The following is a 19,961-nucleotide window of genomic DNA, read 5'->3' on the forward strand; positions in this document are numbered from 1 at the left end:
ACAAGTACACGTCGACTGTCAAAAAAAGTTCATTCATTTTGTGAGGTTGTGGCATGTTCGTGCAAAACCTAATTGCACAGAGCTACACCGAGCTTTGATGAGTGCTACAACAGTAGCACTGGTGTAGTGCAATTGGTAAAAACGAACGGTTTCAGTGCAGCTTTCGCTACACCGGTGTAGTGCAATTTAAAAACGAAAACGACATATTCATCTTATTACCAAAACGATCTCAAAACGAAGCGATTCAACGCAAATTTGTCCGATTCGCTCTTCGACGTCTTCCATGGCGATATCCTTCAACCTTACCGAGTTACCATGACCGCAGAAAATTGATTGGTCTCGATTTATTATCTGTCCGTCACGATGTTTGTAAAGCTAGTTTTGTGCCGGACCTATTTCAGTCGCGAATCGATTGCTTCGAGCTACTGCAACTGTTACAATCAGACATTCGACATCTTAATCTTCGATTCTATTTTTTTCTTCGTATTCTCTATACTAGAACTAATTATGGATATAAAGAGCCCATTGCTAGCATGTGCCGCATATTTAACAAATGTTCCAATTCTTTCGACTTTCATTTATAACGTAATGTTATCAAGAAATCGTTCATCATGGTATACGCCCCGATTCTGCAATCCGACGGATTTGTGATATGAACGAATCTACACTTTCGTTCGAGTTCGAATTTTGCATTCTTTATTCCGTTCGACTTGTATGATTCGATCGACTCTCGTTCGGGAACACTTGAAGTTTCGAACACTAAGCCACAGACTAACAGACATGACAGTATGAGTAAATTCTTATATAAATAATTTTTCGTGATGCACTAGTTCCACCTATATTGTACTGCGCGAACTATTTACTATCTGTACACCCCTTGTGTTACGTAAAAGTTTTTTTACTAGTTGGTTTCCCCTCGTTTGTCAACACCGATCAGCTGCTTGCAGGGATGCCTGATTTCATCAAAATATTTGAAAATGAATCGTCACAATAAATTATTGGATTACGTTGATAATATATTTAACTTTTTCGCGATGTTAGAAGGTAACCATTTATTTTTCTCAACGTTGCTCATCTAGAATATTTTTTATTGTGTTGGTAGTTTTCACCCGAAATTAAGTGGCGGCAGACAAGAAGCAAGTAAATATTGTAACAAAACGGGTTCGATTTTGTATTTCGTTGGAGGATGAGAATTAGGCACAATTATGTATATAGTTTTGGCAATATGTATTAAATCTGTATCTTGCATGAAATTCGCATGGACGTATACAAATCAATACATTACAGGTAATTCTGTATGAATGGCCACTCTGTTGGTAAATGAAAAAAATAAACACAGTCTAGATGACAGATAGGATGTTTTTGATAGGGTAACGTGGCGCCATCATGACACATGTGAGTACTGTCCCAAATAAAGGAATATTCGAAATGACCGTTAAAATGATTGAAGAATCTAATTTGAGTGTCCTGTCTGTTAGTCTGTGACTAAGCATCAAAGCTGTCAAAACTACTTAAACGTTCTATATTATTTATATTATTCATTCCTTAGTAAACGAAACCGTCACACTTGTATAAACAAATTAGAACGATTCTAAACCGAACAGAAGTACGTACGCAAGTCGATCGAGTAATGTTTGAAAGTTGAACCACACGAACGAATGATATTCGAGTTCATACCCAACTCGAACGGAATGCAGAATGGAAATTGCACATTCGATCGGAATATTTCGAATCGATCGACGTACAGAATAGGGGTGATAGTCTCATTAAATTTAGTTGCTATAGAAGCACTAAAGCTATGGAAATCATTTGAACGATTGTAATCTGTTGATGAGTAAAGATGAGGTGCTTTTACGCCTTCTGGAGCAAGGTTTGACATAATTCCGAGTACAATCCGACAACAGGAGAAGGCGCTGTCTACACGGAAAATAAAAACTACCTATTATTTGACTTCTTTTTACTTAAATTTAAGTTCTTTTGAATTTTTCCTTTCATTCGCTCCTTCAATTGTTGTCAGAATACAAAGAGCAAAACCACCCAACAGCGAAAGAATAATTTAATAAGCTAAAATTAAGTAAACCATACCAACTTGAAATTAAGTGAATACGACTCAACTGTAGAGTAAATATAACTCATATTTAAGTATTTTTTTGCATGTGCCTTACGGAACTACCTAGAGCCACTTTACCTAAAATTAGGTTATTGAATGGAACCCCCAAATTGAGTGGAATGTACTTAAAATTAGGTTGTTTTGCGGTTCCGTGTAAGAAAACAAAAGTTAGCCAAAGACATCATATTAACAAGATATCCAGCTCTCACATTTCCCGAACAAATCTTTGGCAACATCCTTTTTTGCGACCATGGCGCCCTCAGGCGAGTCCGCATCGAATCACGTACATAGAAGTACACTCAAGCAAATTGAGTAGTGAAAATCATAAGGCAAACCTTATGATGCATCAAAAATCATCAAAATCATAATTTCATAAGATAAATATGAAAAATATACCTCTTCAATATACATCTCATCTATCACTATTATAGTTTTCATACGAACAACTTATGAACTTCACAATTAATGAGAGAAGTTATGTTTGTCATATAAATTTCGCACAATGTTCCTAAAAATTTCGTTTGAATTTCATAAGGCGTTTTATTGGAATTCCTATTTTCGGGATTTCATAGGGCGGTCTTATGATTCGCTTACGATATTCTTGTAGCTAAAAATCATACGAAATCATTATGAAATTCCATATATTTTTTGCCTGAGTGTAGGTAAGAGAAATGTCAAATTCGTACGCGCCAAAATAGCAGCACTGCGCACCCATACAATTGACATGACATGTTGAATGAGACGCCGTGCGATGGCGTTGCTGAACTGAAGATTGAGATCGCTCCAAGCTGATAGGGTCTGATATAGCACACTTATGCAGATTTTTAAATCGTATTTAAGGGGATTTTCTGCGGAAAATATCACTTGCATAAAAATAGTTTTTGGATCTGATTCGACTGGGACAAGAAAAAATAGAGCACTGCGAGCAAGGTGGAGCGATCAAGTGGAGGCCATCTACAATGCATCCATGCCCCTTAAGTGGCTGGCGACGAGCAGACATGGGTCGAGTTATGTGGAGACGTTTACTAGAAACAGCAATGTTGATTGGGAATTTGGTTGTAACTCTTCGAAGTGAATTTTGACAGATTACTTTCAAGCTCTAATCATAGGTTATTCAAATGAATACAAAATTCTAAATGAATAAAATCGAAGTAGGTATATATTTCTATCGTTTTCAAAATACTTACGCATCATTTCTTGTTCTCAGACTGCATGTAATCATATTTAAGGAGATTCGGAGCCAATGATTACCCATCTGTTGGATTATTTCGTTTATTATTTTTATGAGATTTTTTCCATTGTTAAATTTTGAATCACATGTAGTAAAATTCAACTTCCATACTTGAGAAATTGGTGAAGTTAATTTGTAAGCTAGTAGGAGTTATCTGTCTTATTTTTTTTACTTTATTTTAGGAATTATTCGTTTTTATGTGATAGTTTTCTTTATTCTTTTTTTCGTAAAAAATCTATTTTAAACTTCAATTTCAAAAACAGCTTAGCAATTTCTCTTATTAGTTACATTAATATTTGCAATACATCCCTAATAATATTCTTGTCTTACGGAGCTAAATGACTTTTGTTGTAGTTAATGAATTAATAACTGCTTAAACGTGTATCCCTAGCATGTTATTTCGGCAATTTACTTTGCTGTTGCAGTAGTTGAAAGCTCGAACCCAAGGCTGCAATTCTTGCGAGCACAAAATTGAATGACGTTACGTTCAGCGGTTGAGATGCTGTCGCGTCAAAAAGGCAACAACCCGGGCAGGGAAAACTGGCGATTTCACCCCGTCCAATTGGTCGGTCTGTTTTCGAAAGAGCATCTCGCGATTGGCAAAAACGATATAAACAAACAAAAAATACAACTTGCCGGGAATCCATTTGGGTTGCCGAAAAAGGCTGGCGATCCTTTTCCGAACAAATGAATGGATTTGTTTTTTTTTTTTCAATGACAAAATAATCAAAATTAAAGTTCTTACCGTGTAGACAATAAATATAAATTAAAAATATAAACAAAAACAACACTCTTTTCATTCGTTCGGTTTTACGTTCACACTTGCGGTACTGTCAGTTGAACACGTGGTAATACTCACACTCAAACACGGCTCTTTCATCCCATACTAAAAGCGGAACATTGATTGAAGAACTGGCGATTTTCTTCAATCAATGTTCCGCGTCTATTTGGGACTGTTTTTTATTGTTTTGTATATTTAAAGTCCCCTATTTAACGACGAATAGAAAATTTAATAATTGTGTACTTGTAAAATGAATGGTTTCCTCGAAAATCCAACAACTACAAACTGTCTTTGATGTTTCCCTCTCAATTGTTTTCAAATGAATTTTTACAGCATTTTATTCTGTTCCTATTCTAAAATATTTACATTTTGTAGGGTCTTCTCCTGTTCTTCTTGGCAGACTTTTAGGGGACTATTTCACTGGTTGTAGCTAAAAAAACAAACTTTTACTACATATTTAAACGATCGTTACAAAGTTTCTAATCATCATCATTGATTAGTATTGCAGTTTTAATTCTTCTGCGCGAAGAAAAGCAATTCTTAACATAATAGAAAAAAAACAAAAACATACTTTTGAACTGATTAGTACAAATGACGATTTCTGTTGCTAGAAGAGCATTTCTTTTCCGGTTGTGTCCGGCTTATTCCGAACGTCGTACAGCAACGGAGAAGTGTTTGTTATTGGTTAGCACGCTGCTTCGTAAAGCTTCTCTTCTCGCTTTCGTTCGTCATTATCTTAGAATGGTCGATTCGGAAACCGGGCCCCCTCATCATCCTTCGGCGAGCAACCGGTTCCCATCCTACAGTCTAAACGGGGCACGCTTCTCGATAGGCGTAGTTCCTCGCGAGCTTCGATCGGGTCGAACACTGCCCGGCGTCTGCGGTTCTACCGAGGTTCGCCTTGGAGTCTGCATTCCGGACGGGGTCGACGTTCCGCTCGTTTTCCTATTTTTGTTTTTTTTTTGGATGGTACGAAAAAAATGATTAGTTCGATCTGATTGAGACCTGGACCAAGCACTGTACTGTACGGGGAACACTGAACTACGAAATACGGAAGCAAATGGCATGAATTAGATGAGGTATTAGATTGAATGATATTGAAGATAGAAAAAAAAACAACATGGCAACGAAAATCGGGGGTTGAAAACAAGTTTTCCTGGCACAGACAAACAATTACGGTCAAATATGCCAAACCAGACTCTACCAAACTTTTAATAAGAAAGTGCTTCTAGGAGATTCCATGTGATATTAAGCTTTATGATAAACATCACATTATGCGCAGAAGAATTACAAGAGCGTATTTTCATCGGCGTGTAAAAGTCACTAAATGATTTCCTCAAGTCGATTATAACTGTCGTTTTCAAGGCAATTTGAAATACTTACAATTTTTCAAATGCTACTCAGTGATTCAACCAAAGAATTGTATTTCAAGTTAATCAATCTTTTTCAAAACTAAAATGTAATCAACCTTTTGAAGGCTAACTTTCCAAAGATTTACTTCTTCAAGACGATCCGAAAATGAATCTTTCTCGAGGCTATTAGTCTGTTAACAAATTCCGGAAATATGTAGAACAAAGGAAATCGATTGAGCACATTATAAAAGGTGCATTGAATAAAAAGTCAAATGCTTTTTCAAGAATTTAAAAATCATCCGAGAAAATGGTTCTGTTTTTTTTTCATTTTGAAATAAAATTTTAAATTTACATGTTAATTTTGCTAGTGTCAATAAAAAGTAAAAAAGTTATAGCTGAAATAATTTTTAGGCATTTTTCCAGTTTTAAGTTCCGAATAAAAAAAAACTCATTTAGTGAGTTAGTTATTTCATTAGTTTGTCGGTCAATTTCCGAACTACTGAAAACGTGTTTCACCTTTCTTTTCGCTATGTAAATTTTTCAGAGTGTCCAATCGATTTTCTATAACTTATTTTCCGACACTATTTTTCTACCAATAACAGTTTCCGATTTACAACGGTTTGCAGAAATATCCATGCAAAAAAAAATCATCAGTCAAATTGGTTTCTCCATCTGTCCAAAACAAATGGTTTGTCACACTGAAGAAATATGCAAAGTGCCATCCAAATCGGAGCAAGCCGATCTTAATTTTGTCATCTTTTCTTCTGTTAATCTCGGTAATTCCTCAATTTTAAGTCTAATTTAGCTTAAATGATAATTTCTAAATAGTCCAACTTGTTTCTCTTCCCGGAGGAACCCTTCCCCAATTGATCCAGTTCTAAACAGCAGTAATTGATTGATAATTTTCTTTGTAAAACTGACTGAATTTTGCTTACAGTTTCTTTAAAAATATACACAACAGTGCTGCCGTTCTACGCATAACTGTCCCATATTACTTTTGGTCAATTTCGACTTTTATGAACTTAATATTTATAAACACATGTATTTCAAGATAATAAAACAGAATCTGGTAGTTTGTTCGAAAACTTTTCGGAAAAATGGTCAAACTGGCAATTTGTCCCATCTGTAATATTCTTCGCATAACCGTCCCACTGAAGAAAAACCTTTTTCAATCCACCTAGTGGTGTAATGATGCCTTTCTCATATTACTTATATTTTCACAAATATCAGGTAGAAGATTCTGTGAAAATTTTTTTTTTCCATTTATGAATAAAATAAGAAACTTTGTTTGGGTATAAACTAACATAACCTTTTCAATTTATGAACAGTTATGTCAAATTAATAAGAATTTTTCTATATTTTTCGCGGTCGCACTTAATGATTAAGCACACTTTATCCTATAGTTCTGGAACTGGAAGTCGGATTCGGATGAAATTAAACAGCAACCTCTAAGAAAATTGAGTGAGTCTCGTTTTTAAACTTTTTGACCTCTGAAAAATATTTAGTCCAATGTGACAAAACCCTGCACGCTGTACAAAATTGAGCAAAGTACGCTGCGAACGGAGCAAAGCCGCACGTACCGTCGCGTACTAGTTTTGTATCGTCATTTTGAATGTCGATTGGACTGTTTTGACACTCATCGCGCTATAATTTCGGAACCGAAAGTCGGATCTTGAACAAAAATGCACAGTATATGTAAAGACAATGAGAGCTTTATATATTCACTAACTAACAAGATCTACAAACTAGATGAATTTAGCAGTAAGTTTTATAAAAACGTGCCACTCGTTTCGCTATCACTTGTGAAAAAATACTCATGAAATCGAAAATTTTCGCTAATCTCACGTTAATACCGGAACTAGAAGTCGTATCTGGATGAACTTTTCGGGACCTTTTTAAAGAATTTTAAGAGCTTTTATTTGCTTCTTAATTTGTGATTTTTTTTCCTTTTTTTGTTGGTGCATATCACCCTGTAATTCCGGAACCGGAAGTCGGATCCAAATGAAACTCAGGAACTTTGTATGGGACCTTAAGACCTTTCATTTGAATCTAATATATGAGAAAGGTAAAAACAAGATATTTTTTAAAATATTTTAATTAATGGTGCAAGAAATACACTGATTCGGCTACTGCTATACTGATATAGATTCATCACAAACGAATTTCCAGACATGACAGTCACGATCTTTTTTTGGCGCACATCTACGGTCCTCCGTGAAACTGGCACCAATGGTGATATATTAGTTGCACTGCTGAGTTCCCATCATATATTCATAATGCAAATGTCAAACCGTGAGAACCCTTTCGATTCGGTAGCTCATTTGTATATATTGAGATTTTATGGCACACTTTGGTTGAAATGATAACAATGCAATTAATCTCGCGCTCTACCAAGCGGTGAGTGCGGTCATTTCAGAAGGTACCGGGAACGAACCACATTTTTTAAAAATATTTAAAAGCACGTACATGTCTTTATTATTTATCTTTGGATTCATCGCCTTTTCAGTAGAGATTATTTCGTAATTGTTTTCTGTTTTTTTTAGCACAGATTGCAATCTCGAATCGTCCTTTCTCAAACTGTATATATCGTATGTTTTCAATATACGACCGTGGATTAATCTGATTTCAATTGTATTGGCTAACCGTCAGCTTCGTTTGGAAGAAATCGTAGGACTGCATATTGAGCACATCTATTCACTTCTGTTTGTCCGCGGGCTTTCATTTCTCTATAAAGTATGATACACAAAATTGGCTTGGCGAGCAGAATAAAAACAGTGTGGCCAACTGAAAAGTCTGTAAATTTTGACAAAAGTCTGCGAAAAACTCGAAGATTTTTTTTCATTGCACCGTTTTTCTCCAAATAGAAATCTTAGTTTGACTCTTTAATCGCATTTCTCTCAGTTGTCTATTTTGAAATAAGGGACAATCGGGGGCAGAGTAGTACAACCAACTTTGCGACGAATTCCTGTTTCATATAAGTTTTTAAACGGCACAAACTATCAATGGTCTACAAACAAGACATACTGGCAGGAACAGAAAGTCCAAACATAAAACAACAAAATCAACAATTATGGAAGGATATATGTTTCGAAGTATCCACCGATTCAGATTTGGTTCACCAGCCAACTTACTTTGTCGTTTTTGGGTAAGTGAGTCAAACAATTGGTGATAGACTTCACACAATCGAAGCTCTCCTGAAAGCCACTAAAATATAAGGAAAACTAATCTAAAGAAAACATACAAGATACAGCAAAACATCAACAACTTGATATTTAAAAGCTACCTCTAAAAATAATTTGATTTCTCAAAACAAGAAAAATCGGGTAGTTCGCAATACATATTAAAAAAAAACTATGACAAAAGCAGGGAGTTTAACCAAAAACGTAGAATGAAACACTACAGCCGAAAATTAAAACACATGGTTGGCTCGATGGTAAAGACAAAGGCATTTACCCGGTTGCTGAAGATGAGTTTGAGACGTTAGACGTCTGTCTCACCGGTATCCGAGAGCGTTGGCTAGCAGTGCGAAAATGAATAACGCCGATTTAAAATAAATGGTTATTCGGAATCGGGTTAAGTGAATACAATCAATCCCCATTAAACGAGACGATATGGGAAATGTATGTATGTGGCAGAAAAGTGAGTGATATTAGCGATATTTACCTGCTATTTGGTAGTCCTATTAGAGTTGGTATACTTGATGATCGACTCATGCCACCGTTTCTAGAAATTGTTAGAATGCAGTTTAGCGTGATCAGTTTGATTAAGCTGGTTATTGTTTGTGTCGTTATGCGCAGGTTATGCATAGATATTCAGTCTTAGTGATTGATATTATTTGTGTTGTTATTTTCGATTATTGGGGATGCAATCACCCGGCGGAACTTACCTAGTCGGTGCTGGCGAAGCTGCTCCTGACGCCGTCCGTGAAGAGACGCCATTGGTGGTTGTAGTGGTTCTCGTTCCACTCGTAGAACCTACCGATAGCCGCGACGGTCTCGGAGTCGTCGTACTGGTAATTCGCCGAGTTGGTATTCTCGATGGGGTGGCATCGTCAGTGCTGTCCAACGACAATGTTGATCCATGACGGGATGGTGGCTTCGATCCGGCACGACTGGCCGGCCGTGAGCTAGGTCTAGAGTTGGTTCTCGAGCCACCAGGGGTCATTTGAGATCTGAAAAAGGAGGAAATGGTCAAGCCAATGGGTGGGTAAATGATTCCGCAAAAGTTACCTTATTGGCACTGAAGTTTTTCTGTTGGGCGTCTGGAAACGTCCTGGTGTTCCTATGCTACTTTCGTTATCACTGAGAGAATCGGGTGTGGATGCCGACAGTGACGATCGAGACGGTCGTGACATCGAAATCGATTTAGACGATCGTTCCCGTACCTAAATTTGTTCAAATAGCAAACGGAAATCTACATTAAATTTGTTCTCTAGTTTGATTTCATTTATGGCATGATAGTCAGTCGGGGATTGTGTCTCGACTGTTTTTGTGGCACCAAGACTCAAACCGAAATTGCACACAAGTCTCGCAATTAGATCACATTCGAGAGATCCAACAACAAAACATCGAACAAGACGAACACATCGCATTCTGTGATGAACCGAACAGCACAAACGGAAATTACGAGATAAAAACAACCAGCCGGAAATAAACATTTTCAAAATAAACACCAAACTTACCCAATGTGTCGACGGATGGCAGTGGGGGGCGTGCGGACTGAGTGGGGTGGAACGGGAACCACCTCGCATGAATGCGGTTCCACTGGAGGTCACATGTAGCGGATATGTACAGGGCAAGTTACCTTGAGCACGCAACTGCTCGAATATTGGCATCAGTTCGGCCAAATGTTCGTCGGCTAAAAGGAAATGAGGTGGGGAAATTGCATTTTTTGTTCGTTTGATTTTCTTGTTTTCAGACTACGTGAATCGAACATCTCGCAGGAATGCCGGAACCGAGGAGCAGGGGATGGCAATTTTTCGTTTCGTATGGTTCGCATCCTGATTTTTTTTTGTTTTTCTACAATTTGATTCACTATACATTCTTTGTATCTGTTTATTAACAACGTTGAAGGCTAGGATTAATAGAATTGCTTCTGCTATGTTTTCTATGTTTCATGACAGATCAAAAAGTTTTTTTTAGATATGCACTAAAATGCTATTATTTGGATCAGTTTCCACACGCAAAACAGCACACTTTTTTTTCAAAAACATCGATGCAAAAATGAAAAACAACATGCAGAAAAATGTACAAACAAAACTGCTACTTCTCTAATGAAAATAGGATTCAAAAACGTCTATTGCATATATGCAGACACATTGTCTCAGTGTGAGAAGATAAACAATATAAACCACAAATAGGACATAGACAACCAAAACGAGAACATCGACCAACTATATGATCATTGATGAGTGCATTTTTCGAGCCAAATACGTACCTTCTGGTTCAGGCCTACAGCCTTTGTAAATGTATGGATTATATGACGTAAATGTTTTGTCTAAAGCGAACGAGTATTACAACAATCAAGCGGATATGCATTATTCTTTTTGATTAATAGTTCGTCTGGTAAAATTTATCCCATTCCATGAACACAAATAGTTGGTTGTGATGCACAATCTGACAGCAAATGGTAGATGTGTTTTCCAGTTTTCTGAAATAACTCATCGCTATGATTACTCCAGACCGAAAAAAATATATATATATATAAAAGAGCTTAGTCAGGATTATCGGTTTTATAAGTTTGTAGTTAAATTTACAGTTAAATAAAAAAGCTTTGAATTGGTTTCGGTGCTCGGTAATGTTTTTTTACGAAATCTATCGGTAAACATAATTCATAATACTCGGTGAATTCAATTTATTTCGCAGTAATTTTGCATCGCCGAGTACGGTAAAAAATACCGTACATGCTCCTTGAACATAACTCATGGTTTGAGTTGCGAATACTCAAATTCATAAACTGGAATAATATGTCAAAATTTGAGTATGGATTTGAGTAAAGTAAACTCATTGCCATGAGTTCTCTCGCATTTATTCATACATTAGAGTAAGCGTTGAGTTTTTAAACATTTTAGTGGTAAAAAAACTTCATGCAGTTCAGTGCGTTTTCATTCTCGGAATATTCTTATCGAAATAAAGAATGCAAAAATACGTCGTTTTCCATTGCCGTTTCTAGATCCGGTTTTAAAAACATGAATCAACGTCAATCATCGATGTTTTGTGGTTTCAATTATGCTTACTGAAAAGCGCAACATAAGGATATAAAAACAATTCAATTTTTACTCCAAACCGTTCAAAAGGAAACGGTTTTGAATCACTATTTTACGCATTCAAAAGTAAGAAGTATAACTTTGTATATGAAAATTAACGAAGAAAAATTTCGTCATTTTGAGAGCAAGGAACTCAAATTTTGAGTTGAACTTACTCAAATTTTGAACAAAATATTTTTTTCTTATTTTGAGTAAAAATTACTCAAGTTTTGACAAATTCGTCCCTTAACGCAAAAATGAGTAGATAGGTGGTAACTCAAGTTTAGAGTATGTGCATTTTTTATGAATTTGAGTGATGTGTCACTCAATTTTGAGTTATGTTCAATGAGAGTGTAAGGAGTGCGAAATTAACCTCCAATTACCTTCGGACCTTCGGTAAATTGGATAATCAACAGAGATGCCATCAATACCATGTCTGCAGCTTGCTCAAGAAAACTACAGACAAATCTGTAGACCTGGCATTTCCGATAATCAATAACAATTCACTGTCAAACTGCGACCACTTTAATTCCAATGTGGGAAATTTGTATATATCAATAGTGTTTTTTTCGGAATTTAAATTATAGAATAGTTCATTATGGTGGGTACTCTATGTAACGGTATATGGCCCATTTCGATTAGTTTACTGTACACGCTCTATGAAAATAACTCATGGTTTGAGTTGCGATTACTAAATTTTACTCAAATTCATAAACTGGAACAATATGTCAAAATTTGAGTATGGATTTGAGTAAAATAAACTCGTTGCCATAAGTTCTCTCGCATTTATTCATACATTAGAGTAAGCGTTGAGTTTTTAAACATTTGAGTGAAAAAAAATACTTCTTGCAGTTCAGAGCGTTTTCATTCTTGGAATATTCTTATCGAAATAAAAAATGCAAAAATACGTCGTTTTCCATTGCCGTATCTAGATCCAGTTTTGAAAACATGAATCAACGTGAATCATCGATGTTTTGTGGTTTTAGTTTTGCTTAGTGAAAAGCCCAACATAAGGATATCAAAATAATTCAATTTTGACTCCAACCCGTTCAAAAGAAACGGTTTTGAATCACTATTTTGCGCATTCAAAAGAAAGAAGAATAACTTTATACATGAAAATGCCGAAGAAAAGTTTCTTCATTTTGAGAGCAAGGAACTCAAATTTTGAGTTGAACTTACTCAAATTTTGAACAAAATATTTTTTTCTTATTTCGAGTAAAAATTACTCAAGTTTTGACAATTTCGTCCCTTAACTTAAAAATTAGTAGATAGGTGGTAACTTAAGTTTAGAGTACGTGCACATTTAATGAATTTGAGTCATGTGTCACTCAATTTTGAGTTATGTTCAATGAGGGTGTACCGAAAAACGTAGGAAAATTCTTAGTATAGTTTGAGAATACGAAAAACAACTTTATATATTAAAACTATTGAAAATGGTGAGCATATCGAGCATATCCCGAGACTGGGACGTACAAAAATATATGCTAGATGAGCAAGGCGTTTTTTTTAAATAAAATATTACATCCTATTTTGTTATACATATTAGAGGTTCACGCAATTCTCTGTACTTACAAAATAAAAGATTCGTGTCAATTGGATCAGTAGTTTTATTTCTGTCGTGTAGACAGATGGTTTCGAGAAAACGCGTTTCAAAGTTTGTAAAATCAAAATCTTTTTCTTTGAATCAATTATCAACTTTTTTAAATTCAAAGTCGAATGAAAAGAGATTAAGATTCGAAATAATAAAAATAGTTTTAACGTATGACTGATTTCTCAAAAACGAGTTTTAAATAAAAACGCGGTGAGCGACACTCCAGTGCTCCATGATGGAAAACTACTAGACGAAAATAAACCTTCATTCTTCTACTTTCGGATGATGTTCGGTTTCTCCCTCCCTTGTTTGGTTCCAGCGTAATCGGAGAACCAAATGTGTCAGATTCCTCTGCGCAACCCTGTAGTACATATTAGAATTTTTAAACAAATTTATGTAAGTGTAGATTACAGTTAGTTTATATGACTACACGAAATTAACGTTTTACCCCAATATTTCCCGCGGTACAATTTAACAGAATTTTTAGGTGACATTTGATCTTCATTTCCGAAGCAGGTCTAATGTGACCTACCAAAATTGATCTATATTCTGCAAAAACTCAAACGAATTGACGAATTAATTATTCAATCCTTCCGGAATGCGGAAAAAATGTTGAGCAATTCTAAGAACTATCAACAGAAAAGATGGCAAGATTGGCTTGCTTCGATTTGGATGAAACTTTGCACATATCTTCAGTATGGTAAACAGTTTGTTTGGCACAGACAAAGAGATCAATTCAACTCAAGACGGATTTTCAAAGAGCGCAAATGTATATTTTGCATACACTTGCTTCTAATCGTTGTAACTCTGTTTTCTACAACTTCCTAATAGTGTGTCCATTAATTATATAACAATGGTGTCCAAAAGCAAGTTGTAGGGAACCAATTAGCACTATAAAATTAAAAAAAACGCATATCTTACATTTTTTCCATTATTCTTGTTTTTACCATGTATTCCAAATCAACATTTCACGTAAATACACTCAATGTGCCATTTTAAAAATGAAGAATTCACAACAGAAAATATTCAAAGACATTTGCTGCACTTCAAATTATTGATTAGTAATGATCATTTGAGCACAACAATATGATCCTTCAAATGAAAAATAATTTCAGATGAAAAAAAGTTTTGTTAAAACAATTTTTTTTGTTGAAGTAGCCATTCTCTTTAAAAAAAATTACTTGATTATTTCCTTTGGTTTTATTTTAAATCTGTTGTCAAAATCAACGCTTGACGTTAGCGTGATTAGTTCTCTCTTGATAATGAAGAAGTTACAGCTAAAATTATTTACAGGTTTTTCCAAAACTACAAGTTTTTGATAACAAATAGTAATTTAAACACTTTGTCTTTATACTTAGTGCAAGTGTAGAGACGTTACAGTGAAATAGTAGAGTAACTGCAATGGGTAATTATGTTCTAGAAGTAGTCGTTTGCGAGATATTTAGACATTGAATTCAACTAAATGAATTGCAATAGGGCAGCGTAATTATATATTTAATAAAAAAAATACTATAATCGTATGTGTAATATCACGTTTGACTTGTTGATACGATACAATTCAACAAAAAGCTGAGTTATTCTGATTTCATATCTAAATATTTTGAAAGTGACAAATTCTAGGAGAAAGTTCATTATGAGCAAATTTATTGCTTTTAATTTAATTTCAATTGTAGTATTTAAAAAAATGTACCTATCAATAACTAGAATAGCTGTAAATTGTTTTTATTTTTAAAAAGACTCTGAAGGGGACAGGTATAGCGACCCTATGTAAAAGTGACCCTGCCTTAATCGCACAATCGTCAAGTGTTGGTTTTACTACCAACTATTAACTACTGAAAAAGGCTAAAGTTTCAAAAAATTTTCATTTGTTTATAAATTTTTAACTTTTTTCATTGAATAAACAATAAAGTTGTTTTTTTGAAATCGTTTATTTGAAAGCTGAGGAAAAGACTCAGTATAGACTGTTAAAAAAAATCATTTCTATCACGGAAAGAAATCCGTTACTGCTGATATGATTAGAAAATCATGAAACCAATCATTTTAACTTATCATGAAGTTATGAGCAATAACTCTTCTCCCATGAAAATTAATCATGGTTCGAAAATGCGTTACTTGAAGAATGCATTTCTTTCAAAGCTCGTAACTCTAATTTTCTACCCGGATATCACCTAGAACCCTCTGCCTCAAGTGATGTGATAGATTAATAGATTAACGGTAAAGCAAAAAGCAAACATTGGAAAGCAAGACCTACTGAAAATGTTTACTTGATCCTGCAGCATAGCCGTTTAATAATCGTGTTGTTTTACCCACCGGCTGATAGAGAATTAAATATAACAAACAAATAAAGATAATGAACCGAAAACTGACATCATAAGATCGTTGTTGCTAGAATAATATTCCGAGAGCAGGCGTTCTATTCGATAGTGAATTTGGAACACCATCTAACGAAAATCAGAAAAATATTTTGTTCAACCCCTTTGATTAATTTGTTTCATAGATATAACAACACAAGCTGTATTGATTCACTTAAATATTATAAATAAGACGTTTTTTTGCAAGAATTCGACATAGAGTTTCGTTTTTAAGAGGTTTGATTCACACGTTTTTTTTCATGCAATTCGCTTCAGTGTTTAAATTCTAAAACACAAAATCAAACGTCATCTTTTGCGTCGTCGTTTTTCAAAAATAGAATATTTTAATTTAAAAAAAAGTTCGTCGTGCTTTTCACTGAATTTATGTTTCAAAAATGACCATCGTTGCAAAAATCACACATAACGCCTGAATCTATGTTGCAAAAATTACCATCGTAGCAGAAACACGCCTAAAGTTATATCCAACAACGTCAAGTGCGTTACGTTTAAATTTCAGCGAAATCAGTCCGAATGGATCATGATCCGAGAAATTTTAATCATGGTGTATTATCATAACATGAAAATATATTATTTTCCCCAAATCATGACTCGTTTTGCTCATTTCTAGAATCGGAATTTTGCCCGTGTAGAAAATACCACGAATTAATAAAAAAATACATTTCGAATATTTTTGAGTTCTTAACCGAATGGATTTTTATAGGTCACATTTGATCTATTTCGGAAATGTTGATCAAATTTTGACTAAGCCCAAATTGGCGTAAAACGGTATAATGAGTTCCGTGCGGTTATCTAAACCGTCTGTACTCTTATTTGAGAAGTTTTCTACGTAACATAAAACAATTTCGGTCAATCGTTGTACGTCTAAATATCCATCAGTACAACCGCTTTGGATTGGAGTACAATCAAAATGATTTGGGGTAAAACAGAATACATCCCGACTATTTTCTATAGTCTGATCATTGGATTTTTTACCTCAAGGTTAGGCGAATCGAGTTAAAAAAAATTATTAGCCCTATTGTGTTGGTAGTCGAACCCAGCTAGGCTGCATTGATTTTACCCGTGACGCGTTACCCGTTTGCATAAGGAAGCTAAGGAGTTTAGTAACACCGTCGTATGTCAAAATTTCACACACTAGTAAAAATGCAACACTGTTACTATCATGCGTTGGAGGTTGACAGTACTGTAGTGATGTCTGATTTTTCGTATTAATCGATTATTAGGTATTCGATTAATAAAAGAGGAGTCGATTAGTGTAATCGATTACTATTAAGCATTAATCGATTATTGTAATTAATCGATCAAATTATTCTAAACAGAATCAGAGCTGCCAAATGAAAATCTGTGTTGAATGTCAAATTTTTACCATTAGTGTATCATACAGCAAGCAAAAATATGAGAAAATGTGGTTGAAATGTCTAGAAAATTCAATAAAATTTATGATCAAACGGATGGAAAAATGTATGAACATTGTAACCTTGGGCAGAATGGTTAAAAAATCATTAGTTCAATTGAAATTCGTATTTCCTTGAATTACAGGATCCGGCACTCGAAGTGTAACCAATTAAAAAGGCCATAAATTCAGTTTGGAAAATTACTTTTACTTAATTCAAAGTACAAAAAGTGTAAAAATAATACAAAATTCAGAATCAATTCAATTTTGCTCGATATGACCACCTTTTGCCTTGACTATGGCCTTGAGACGGTCAAAAAACGAATCGCAAGCTGCCGAATGTGACTTGCAGGTATTTAGGCCCACTCGCACAAAATAACTTTTTTCAGCGCCTCGAGACTGGTGTATCTTTTAGTTCGGACTTTGCTCTCCAAAATGGCCCAAAGAGAATAATCCATTGGATTCGCATCTGGTGAATTCAATTCGAGAGCCATTGTGTGGACGTGATGAAGTTCGGAACGTTGTTTTTCAGCCATTCTTGGTTCACTCGAGCTTTGTGAGACGGTGCCGAGTTGGAAAAATTTTCTCGTCAGAAAATACAATGTTCGGAAATTGACCGCTTTCGGCCAAACGAAGCAACTCCTTCGCTCTCTCAAGTCAAGATATTTTTTTCGCGTTCACTTTTGGCAAAATGCTTTCTTGCGCTTGTAAACAATACAACTCCGAACTGTCATTTAGCAAATTTCTAGAGAGCTTATGCCCGTGCGTCAGCTGCGCGAGCGGTCTGAAGTTGGTTACACTTCGAGTGCCGGACCCTGTATGACAGATGAAACTGCAACTCTCATCATAGCAACGTTTAGCCTTAGGCTGCAGACAGAATGAGCGCGAGAGCTGAGCCGAGCTAGGTGCTGATCAAAGCAGGAAACGTACTTACAGCAAAACAGAGGGAAAGCTGAGCCGATTTCTCACTTGTACTTTAAAAGAGTCCTTTTGATTTGCTACTAGTATCATTTTCGTTTTTGATTTGCCAATGTTAGTCACCAGCTAGGCTTCGCTTCTCGCGCCCACTATGTCTGCAGCCTAAGGCTAAACGTTATATACTAATGCTGTGCACCATTTCGCGGTTAATTTTAACTTTTGGTTGAAATATGACACTCGAGCGGTTATTTTGATGCTGTCAAAAATAACCCTGTTCGAGAGCATGGGTATTTTTGACAGATCGATGGTTATTTTCCGTCACTGAAAAAAATCTTGCAATAAAAATTCTAATATTAATTCTTCAGTTGAATTTTTTTCAGCGGAAAGCAAACCCAAATAATTTTCCGTCCGTCAAACTTTGAAATGGGCCGCAGTTTTAGTTGAATTTAACTACTCAACACAAAATAATCTCTCAAGTGTCAGATTTCGACCAAAAGTTAAAATTAACCGCGAAATGGTTCACAGCCTAACTGATATAAATCTCGATTAATCGATTAGCTCGATTAGTGGCACTGTCGTTAATCGATTACAAATACTCGATTACTTTAGCCTTTTAATCGATTATTTTGATCAATCGAGTAAAAAAATACATCACTAGACAGTAGTCTCACATACATAATGCACAAGCATTGATGCGGAGTCGACTGGCGGTGCTCGCAAAAAAGAACGTCGCATATAATAGATTCGTGAACTGTGAAACCAGAATATCTTGGTAGTATGATGTCTTTGGTAAAATATTTGAAAAAACATGGATTGTTACCAGCAACCGATGAGCTTCAGCTGCTTATTTTACTTTTAGTGAAAAAATGCGAAGCAAACATCAGAACAAAACTACCATTTAGACGGAATGTGACTTCTGTAATTTAGAAGGGTGATGTCAACACGAAAAAATTACTTGTAGATGTTAAATCATAGAAACGTATACAAATTGCTAGCGACATCTTACAGTCAAATTCACAAACTTCAACTAACCACCCTGGTAAAAACTTTCACACCGATGAAGTATCGTTTCTGATCAATATAGATCAGTGTTGATGATTGAATAAAACCCTCAAATAAATATTTGCTTGGTTCACATGTTGCATTGTTGCACATGTTCCATTTTGAATTGATTTTAAATCTTACAAGAAGCACATAAATAAAACGTCGCAGGTCACACAAATATACATTTAACACATGTAGAATTACAGGATTGGAAGATTACATTGTTTGACACTTCAAGGGCACTTCGGACTGCGACTTGAACCGAAGATCATTACGATCCCAAAGTACGATCGTTAATTGGCTGGGCCATTGAAGCAGATATCTGTTCGGCTGAAAGTTTGTAAATATTAATTCATACAATTGAACTTGATAGCCGAGTGAAAATTGTAGTCGAAACATGCAAAATTATTACAAATGGAATATTACCACTGATTGAAGTCGTTTAGGCAAAATACAGTCATTTGAGAAGTTCTGTTTTTTATGAATTATATCGTATGTGGAGTTCGGTAAAGCATCCTAGTTTTTTTCTGTGTGTATCAATATCCATTATCATTAGTAACAACATCGCGGTATTTTACGATTTATTCGGTGTACATATCAGTGTACAACAATAACATTAATCAGCGAAACGTATTGAACAATTTCTCGTCCCTTCAATTGAGCCATTTCATTGAACGAAGAGAGCAGTTCTCGCTCTAGTTCAGGGGGCTTAGTTGGGTATGGGTACAGTTCCAGTTAAAAAGTTAAAACGATGGGAAATAATATGTCACCGTGAACGCCGCCACGTCATACAACAAATTTTCTATTACCCAGACGACCAATACCAATAACACCTCACGGAAATGTTTCGTTCCTCCACATAAAGAAAGTACTAAGAGTATCACTACCCATACTCGCATACTACGTCCCAAGTGCATGATAATCCTAA

At 35.3% G+C, this 19,961-nt stretch overlaps 1 protein-coding gene across 50 annotated transcripts in view; it reads right to left on the minus strand.

Annotated features, from left to right (window-relative positions):
• Window positions 1-3,368: 3,368 nt before the first annotated feature.
• Window positions 3,369-19,961, minus strand: part of LOC131437101 (dystonin) — a 531,610-nt gene continuing 515,017 nt past the window's right edge. For 33 of the 50 annotated variants that reach the window (XM_058606235.1, XM_058606233.1, XM_058606234.1 and 30 more), the window contains 5 exons: window positions 9,704-9,858; window positions 9,361-9,645; window positions 9,138-9,197; window positions 8,928-8,990; window positions 3,369-5,067 (listed from right to left, as the gene is read on the minus strand). In XM_058606235.1, coding sequence (XP_058462218.1) covers window positions 4,923-5,067; window positions 8,928-8,990; window positions 9,138-9,197; window positions 9,361-9,645; window positions 9,704-9,858 — 708 coding nt within the window. In that variant the 3' untranslated portion in view covers window positions 3,369-4,922. Of the gene's footprint in view, window positions 5,068-8,927; window positions 8,991-9,137; window positions 9,198-9,360; window positions 9,646-9,703; window positions 9,859-10,155; window positions 10,332-19,961 lie in introns of all 50 variants that reach the window. The other 17 variants (XM_058606228.1, XM_058606213.1, XM_058606252.1 and 14 more) reach the window with 5 other exon arrangements.

The sequence above is a fragment of the Malaya genurostris genome, chromosome 3 (genome assembly GCF_030247185.1).
Source record: "Malaya genurostris strain Urasoe2022 chromosome 3, Malgen_1.1, whole genome shotgun sequence".
In the NCBI taxonomy this organism is placed as follows: Eukaryota; Metazoa; Arthropoda; class Insecta; order Diptera; family Culicidae; genus Malaya; species Malaya genurostris.